This window comes from Quercus suber, unplaced genomic scaffold, assembly GCF_002906115.3.
Source record: "Quercus suber isolate HL8 unplaced genomic scaffold, Cork oak 2.0 scaffold_235, whole genome shotgun sequence".
In the NCBI taxonomy this organism is placed as follows: Eukaryota; Viridiplantae; Streptophyta; class Magnoliopsida; order Fagales; family Fagaceae; genus Quercus; species Quercus suber.
This window is the reverse complement of record NW_027069692.1, coordinates 138,434-147,281: the sequence shown is the minus strand read 5'-3', so window position 1 is coordinate 147,281 and position 8,848 is coordinate 138,434. Positions and strand designations below refer to the sequence as shown.

The window sequence follows — 8,848 nt, the reverse complement described above, 5'->3', positions numbered from 1 at the left end:
AAATCTTCTAGAAAATAAGCACCTAGACCAGCTATCTAGGTAACACGATATGGCCCCTCCCAATTAGGCCCTAGCTTTCCCCATGTTGGGTTTTTTTGCAGTACCGACAACTTTCCTCAGTACTAAGTCACCAGGTGCTAATGACCTTACCCTTACGCCTGTATCATACCCCTGTTTGAGATTCTGATGATAATATGCTAGCTGAACCATGATAGTTTCTTTTTGTTCCTTGATCAAGTCTAGACTTTTTTCCAATAAGTTATCATTGTTGTCTGGAGTAAACAAACTCATTCTCAGTGTTGGAAATCCAGTCTCTATAGGGATCACAACCTCGAACCCATAAGTCATTGAAAATGGTGTTTCCCCAATAAACTGATGATGAGTAGTTCGATATGTCTAGAGAACATGTGGTAGCTCTTCCACCCATCTACCCTTTGCTTAGTCCAACCTTTTCTTAAATCCATTCACTATAACCTTATTAACAGCCTCAGCCTACCCATTCCCTTGTAAATATGCTAGACTTGAATATCTATTCCTAATACCCAATTCACAACAATACCTCCTAGAAGCTTTACTATCAAATTGAAGCCTATTATCTGAGATGAAGGTGTAAGGAATCCTAAATTGAGTGACAATATTTTTCCATACAAACTTCTTTGCATCCATGACTCTATTATTGGCTAGTGGCTTGACCTCTACCCACTTTGTGAAGTAATCAGTGCTAACTAGAAGCCATCTTTTATTTCTTGTAGCCTTAGGAAATGGTCCTACAATGTCCAAGCCTCATTGAGCAAAAGGCCATGGACTAGACAAAGGATTAAGGACACCTCCTGGTTGATGGATGTTTGAAGCAAATCTTTGGTATTGATCACACTTCTCCATATACTCCTGTGTTTCTTTCTGCCAATTTTGAGTGATATCACTGGAAACTCATAACTTAGTGATGAAAAAATGTGGGACCCACATAATTTTTTTTTCTTTTTTTTTTTTGGCTTGATTTCCTAATCTTGTTTTCATCACTCAAACTCAAAAAATTTGAGTAAGAGTGATGAAAACTAAAAACACCTTTTGAGATACATAACTCAGTGGCACAATGGAAAATTTTCGGACTCTGTGGGGCCTATAGGCTTCTGTGTTGTCTTGTTCATTCAGAGCTGTTGGGTATTACTGTTGCAAACAACCACATCACCAACACAACAAATCCAGCGCCACCATAGCACCACCACAACAAAACACCATCGAAACACAAACCCAGCCCCACCCAGCGCTGCCACAGCAACCCATCGCAACAAATCACCATCGAAACACCAACTGAAACCCAAAAATCTAATCAAACCCGATCTCTACCATGACTCATAACCCAATCTCCACCACTGAAACAACTGAAACAACCCACCACTTTAAACCCAATAACCACTGATTCAAACCAACCAAAAATAGCTGAGAAAGAAACCGAGAAGAGAGAAAAAAAAATCAAATACAGATTGAAGAGGGGAAATACAGAGAAACCACCACGAGTAACCACTGTCACCATCATGAGTAACCACCATGAGCCACCGTGAGATCAATTCAAGCTCAGCCTAGATCGATTCACCTCTGAGTCTAATTTTGTGATTTGAGTCTACGATCTAAGGATTTTGAGTTTGGGTTTGCTATGTTTAAGGTTTGTGTTTGCTATGCTTTCTTTTGGATTTTTTTTTTGGTGGCATCAGAGAGAGAGCAAGCCTAGATCGTCACCATTAGAGAGAAAGCAAGACCAGTTTGGGTTTACTATGTTATGCTTCTGTGTTGATGTGGGAGGCGAGGGAAGAAAAGAAAAAAAAAAGGGTTTTCTGATGGGATGAAATGAAGGAGAGGAAAAAAAGAAAAAAAGAAAAGAACTTGGACTCACGGGTAGGAAACGGCTTCACCACTGTGTATAGTCAGTAAGTGGGGTCCATAACTTTAGCAAAAAGTTGACTTAAAAAGATGAGTTATGTGATTGGGTTTTTAAACCAAACAAGAGTTTTGGAATTTTTAAGTGAAAGTGGGATTTGAGAACTAAGTGATGAGTTTTGAGTTTTAGTTATGAATTTTGGAAACTGAGTTAAGAAAATTGAGTGATGAGGAAACTAAACGGGCCCTGATACCTCTGAATGAGGGCCCTATAGGATAGTGACCTACCCCTTGCATGACTTCCATAGATTCCCTCATGTAACTCCTCTAGGAGTGGCTCCATTGCTTCAGGATGGACACATAGCAAGTACAGTCCAAAAAAAGAATGTCTGTACAACTTTTGCTCCTCGGATAACTAGAAACGAGGAGCTTTGCTTCGTACCTTATCTACCTCTCCCTTCTCTTTAGGCAAAGTACCTTCCTTGAGGAACAGAACTAAAGAATCCATCCAACTAGATCTAACCTTAATCTGGTGAACCTGGACCTTCTAATTCTTCTCCTTGGTAGGCTTATGCAAATCCTCAACGAGTATAACTCGAGGCAAGTCTTGTGTAGAGGAAGTTGCCAAAGTAGCCAGAGAATCAGCATGCGTATTTCTGCTCCTTACGATTTGTTGTAAAGTGAAAAACTCAAAACTTGATGCAAATGCCTAGCTTAATTCAAATACCCTTGCATTCTCAAATCCTTAGCTTTCAACTCTCCCTTCACTTGACCCACCACTAACCTCGAGTTCGAGAATACCACCACCGTCTTTTCTCCCATTTTCTGAATCATAACTGATGAGGATTCAGAAATGTCCCTCCAAAACGTTCGTCCACAAGGCTCGTCCAAGCCATGGGGAGGTCGTCCAAGCCAATGGAATCGATACTCGTCCTTACCTCCTTCGTGCTGAGGAACAAGGACGAGGCATTGTGAAAAAGGCCGTCCATCCTTACGGATGGACGAGCCATCCTCATAGTGACATCTTGTCACTACCAAAGGTAGAGCAGACAAGGTGAAAGGTTGCGTCTACTCTCAATGAGCGCAATATTCCAGCAACCGTTCTGCAGTAAATAATCAGTTATAGCAGTTGCGAGCGGTTGCTCTCAAAATCCGTAACAACCGGAGAAGTTGCAAGGTAACCGTTTTCACCGAACGCTATATAAAGGGGGAATCAGCAAGGAGGCAAGGTATGAAAAAATTCTGTAAGCAAAAAACAAACATTTTCTGAGTTGTACTTTCTTTAGAGGACGAGTGACAATATTAACTTTGCCATCGGAGGACCCTGGGCCGGTATCCACCGGTCTCCTCTGATCTGATTTTGTTTTACAGGATTCTCTCCAAGATCAAGACCCGGGAATCTTCAGCCCACTGATTTCTGTCACCATATCAGTTGGCGCCGTTTGTGGGAAAGAAATTAGATTGTATTCATCGCACTTCAGTTCTATTTGCCAGATCTATTTCTTTCTCTGGAAAAAGGGCTGAGATGGTCCGGACGAGATCGGGGGCTACCAGTCCAGGCCCCCAGGAGAGTAGAGACGCTTCTAGTAATCCCCTTCGCGGCCAGCAATCAGCGCCTGCCATGCAGCCCTCTTCTGCTCAGCAAATGCAATCCATGGCCGCGGCCATGGCAGAACTGACTCGCCAGAATCAAGACTTGCAAAGGGAGATTAACTTTAGAAGGCAGAGGCAGGAGGCTCTCGGGGACGAACGTGAACAAATTCCAGGAGAGAGAAACCTTGGATCGGAAAGTCAATCAAGAGGTGCAGCTTCACGAAGGGTACCGCATCTGGAGAAAGAGGTGGACCAAATGAGGAAGGTCATGGACGAAATGAGAGAGAGCATGAGAAGGACCAATCCTGTAGAAGATTTGGTTCACAGAACTGATTCACCCTTTGTCTCATCCATTAATAGCCATCCTTTGCCACCAAAGTTCAAGATGCCTACTTTAGACTCGTATGATGGCACTCGGGACCCTTTTGACCATATTGCTACCTTTAAGACTACTATGCATCTTCAAGGAGTTCCGGATGAAATAATGTGTAGAGCCTTTCCAACTACCCTTAAAGGGCCAGCGCGAGTCTGGTTCAGCAAAATACTTCCGAGTTCAGTAAGTTCTTTTGAGGAGTTGAGCAAATTATTTGTTAATAATTTCATTGGAGGACAGAGACATAAGCGTTCCTCGTCCAGCTTACTTACCATAGAGCAAGGAGAGAATGAAAGTCTGCGCTCCTTCATCACGCGCTTCAACAGGGAAGCCCTGAGCGTGGACGAGGTAGATGACAAGCTATTGTTGGCAGCTTTTCATAATGGGGTCAACTCCGACTTGTTCATACATAAGCTTTACGAGAAGGAACCTCAGTCCATGGCTGAGCTCGTCCATTCAGCCCAAAATTTCATGAATGCAGAAGACGCGATTATAGCTAAGAAGAGAAAGAGGGCTGAGAGGATGGAAACAAATCCTACTCGTCATTCTGAACAGGGCCCTCGTTCAAAGAAGGGACGGACGGAGGATAAGAGAGATCGAGAGAAGAGAGCAGGTCCATCAGCAAGGAACCAACAGTACACTCCTTTGAGCGTGCCACTTGAGCAAGTCCTTATGCAAATCAAAGACGAGCCTTCCTTAAAGTGGCCAGAAAAGATGAAGGGAGATCCCAACAAGCGCAACAGAAACAAGTATTGTCGCTTCCATAGAGACCACGGGCATGACACGGACGAGTGTTTCGACCTGAAGCAGCAGATTGAGAATCTCATCAGACAAGGGAAGTTGAAAAACTTCCTTGGACGAGATCGTAAGGACGAGAAACTGAAAGCGAAGGTAGAAGACTCGCCACGACCACCGCTCGGAGAAATAAGGATTATTCTAGGAGGAAATTCTGCAGGACAGTCCGCCAAGTCAAAGAAAGCCTATTTGAAAGTGGTCCAGAGCGTTCAGCTCTCTGGACGATCACCGTGTGCAGGGGTTATGGACGAGCAGGCAATCACCTTCACGGACGAGGATGCAGAGAGAGTCCATCACCCTCATGACGACGCTATTGTCGTCACTCTCCTCATTGCAGACTACAAGACTAGAAGGGTGTTGATAGATAATGGGAGTTCTGCTGATATCTTATACTATTCAGCCTTTCAACAGATGAGGTTAGGACGAGACTTGCTCCGTCCAACGAGTTCCCCCCTAGTGGGTTTCGGTGGGATGAAGGTGCAACCTGTGGGTAGCGTTTCATTACCAGTGACAGTGGGGGCATATCCACAGCAAGTTACCAAGGAAGTGAACTTCCTTGTAGTTGACTGCTCGTCTTCTTATAACGCAATAATTGGGAGGCCAACTCTGAATAGGTGGAAGGCGATTACATCTACTTACCACTTGTCAGTCAAGTTCCCAACAGAGCATGGGACAGGCCAAGTACATGGAGACCAATTAGCAGCAAGGGAGTGTTACCTAGCTATGCTGGCTGCGGACGAGCAAGTTCAAGCAATGATTATCGAAGAGAAGAAAGTTGTGGCAGAACCTGTTGAAGCGTTGGAAGATATCCCTTTAGATGATGATAACCCTGAGAGATGTACCAGGGTTGGAGCAGATCTGGAAGTGAAGGTCAAGAAAGATCTTATTAGTTTTTTAAAAAGAAACAGGGATGTGTTCGCATGGAGTCATGAAGACATGCCGGGTATAGACCCTAATGTCATTACCCACCGTCTGAGCATATGCCCTTCCTCGAAGCCAGTGCGGCAGAAGAAGAGAGTGTTTGCCCCAGAAAGAGACAATGCTATTAAGGAGGAAGTTCAAAAGTTGATTGCAGCGAAGTTCATTCGAGAGGTATATTATCCTGAATGGTTGGCCAATGTAGTCATGGTCAAGAAGGCGAACGGCAAATGGAGGATGTGCGTCGATTTCACTGACTTAAACAAGGCTTGTCCTAAGGATAGTTACCCGTTACCACGCATTGATCAGCTGGTAGATTCTACTGCAGGCCATAAGCTGCTCAGTTTCTTGGACGCATTCTCTGGGTATAATCAGATCAGGATGGACAAAGCGGACCAGGAGAAGACGTCCTTTGTCACCAGTCAGGGATTATTTTGCTATGAAGTAATGCCTTTTGGATTGAAAAATGCCGGAGCAACGTACCAACGATTGGTCAATCATATGTTTCGTCCACAGATCGGGCGGAATATGGAAGTTTATATAGACGATATGTTGGTGAAAACTCAGGACGAGGGAAGGCATCTGGACGACTTGCATGAAGCGTTTGAGACACTGAGGCAGTATCGAATGAAGTTAAACCCTAGCAAATGCGCTTTTGGAGTATCATCAGGGAAATTCCTAGGGTTTATGGTTTCCAACAGAGGAATCGAAGCAAACCCTGACAAAATTCGAGCAATTTTGAATATGAAACCCCCGACCAATGTTAAAGAAGTCCAATCCCTCACCGGACGAGTTGCCGCCCTCAATAGGTTCGTCTCAAAAGCAACCGACAAATGCCTGCCATTTTTCAAGGTTCTCAGAAAAGCGTTTGAATGGACCGATGAGTGTCAGAAAGCTTTCGAAGATCTAAAAACATATCTCACTGAGGCCCCTTTGTTAAGCCCGTCCGTACAAGGAGAACAATTGTATTTATATTTGGCAGTCACCCCACACGCGGTGAGCTCAGCATTGGTGAGGGAAGAAGACAAGGTGCAAAGACCCGTGTACTACACCAGCAAGGCACTGAGGGGAGCGGAAGGACGATACCCTCTGATGGAGAAATTAGCTTTTGCATTGATAACAGCCTCCAGAAAATTAAGGCACTACTTTCAAGCTCATGTCATCAATGTCATGACGGACCACCCCCTTAAGAAGGCAATGAACAAATTGGAAGCTGCAGGGCGTCTGATCCAATGGGCCGTCGAGCTCAGTGAGTTCGACATAAGATACCAACCAAGGCACGCCATAAAAGCTCAGGCTTTGGCAGATTTCATCGCAGAATTTACTTCAAGTGGTGATGAAGTAAGTGACAAAGCTAATGCCAGGTGGGTCGTCTATGTCGATGGTTCGTCTACTCAGCATGCAGGAGGAATAGGTGTGGTTCTACAATCCCCAGAGGGGGACAAGCTAAAGCATAAAGTCCGTTTGCAGTACCAGACGACTAACAACGAAGCTGAGTATGAAGCTCTTCTCAAGGGAATGGAATTGGCCAAGTCCATAGAAGCGAAGTCACTCCTCGTCCTAGGAGATTCGCAGTTGATCATAGGTCAAGTGAATGGAGTGTTTGAGGCAAAGGAAGAGCGAATGAGGAAGTATCTAGACCGAGTAATGCGCATTATGAAAAAGTTTGAAGAAGTCAGTTTCGTCCAAGTCTCAAGGGAGGAAAACATGGAAGCCGATGCGTTGGCAAGAGAAGCTTCAGCGAAGGAAGCCACAGACGAATTAGACGAAATTCAATATATGCCAAGTGTAGATATCCCAGTGATACTGCAGGTGGGAGATAAGGGAAATTGGATGACTCCAATTGTATCTTACCTCAAAGACGGACAGCTCCCAGAAGAGAGGGACGAAGCCAGAAAGTTAAGGGTAAGAGCAGCCAGGTACATTCTTATTGATGAAATCCTTTACAAGAGAGGTTTCTCCCAGCCTTATCTCAGGTGCTTAGCCCCAGACGAAGCAAACTATGTAATAAGGGAAATTCATGAAGGAGCATGTGGAAATCATTCAGGAGCCAGGTCGCTCGTCCACAAAATCGTCCGTGCAGGGTATTATTGGCCAAATATGCAAGCTGACGCCAAGGCCTACGTCAAGGTCTGCGATCAATGCCAAAGGTTTAGCAACATTCCCAGGCAACCGTCAGAATACTTGACTCCAATGACGGCCCCGTGGCCTTTTGCACAATGGGGACTAGACATTCTGGGCCCATTTCCTTTGGGTACAAGGCAAATGAAATTCCTCGTGGTTGGCATTGACTACTTCACCAAGTGGGTAGAGGCGGAACCTTTAGCCAACATCACACAGCAGAATGTTAAGAACTTCGTGTGGAAAAATATTGTGTGCAGGTTTGGAGTACCTAAGGTGCTGGTGTCAGACAACGGACGACAATTTGATAACGCGCTTTTCAAAGATTTTTGCACGCATTTTGGAATTCAGAATCATTACTCTTCACCAGCCCACCCACAAGCTAATGGCCAAGCGGAAGTAGCAAACCGATCCTTGTTAAAGATAATCAAGACTCGGCTTGAGGGGGCTAAGGGAATATGGCCAGAAGAGCTTCCAGGTGTCTTGTGGGCGTATAGAACGACGGCGAGAACTCCTACAGGGGAAACTCCTTTCAAGCTAGCTTATGGAGCAGAAGCAGTCATACCCGCAGAAGTACACATGGCCAGTCATAGGGTTGCAACGTATCAAGACGAAGATAACGAGGAACAACTCCGGTTGGACCTTGATCTGATAGACGAGGTAAGGACAGACGCCGAACAAAGGATGGCAAGATACAAAAACCTCATGGCTAGGCGGTATGATGCGATGGTGAGGCCAAGGCGTTTTAACGTAGGAGACCTCGTCCTGAAAAGGGTTTCCTTGGCAACAAAGAACCCAGCACATGGGAAGCTAGGACCAAACTGGGAAGGCCCCTACAAAGTCGTCAACTACAAAAGACCAGGGTCCTACTATTTGGAAGCCCTTGATGGAAGAAAGTTGGAGCACCCTTGGAATGTGGAGCATTTAAGGAAATACTATCAGTAAAAAGTTGGCTTGGAGGAGCATGACTCTGGACGAGCTCAAGGGTTAAAAACAAAACTTTGTTGTTGCATATTGTGTGGCTTTATTGTTATGTTAAACTTATGGATAGCATTATAGTCTGTTTGAATAAAGGCGTTAGCCTATGAAGTAGTCTGCTTGAATAAAGGCGTTAGCCTATGAAATGTATGCCCCGTCTTAAAACAATATGTTATGTTATGTATATAATGTTTT

General features: G+C 44.6%; 1 protein-coding gene across 1 annotated transcript; it reads left to right on the top strand.

Moving 5' to 3' along the window:
• Window positions 1-3,400: 3,400 nt before the first annotated feature.
• Window positions 3,401-8,620, top strand: LOC112015361 (uncharacterized). Its single transcript, XM_065780433.1, has one exon. The coding sequence runs from the start codon at window positions 3,401-3,403 to the stop codon at window positions 8,618-8,620; it is 5,220 nt and encodes a 1,739-aa protein (XP_065636505.1).
• Window positions 8,621-8,848: the final 228 nt, after the last annotated feature.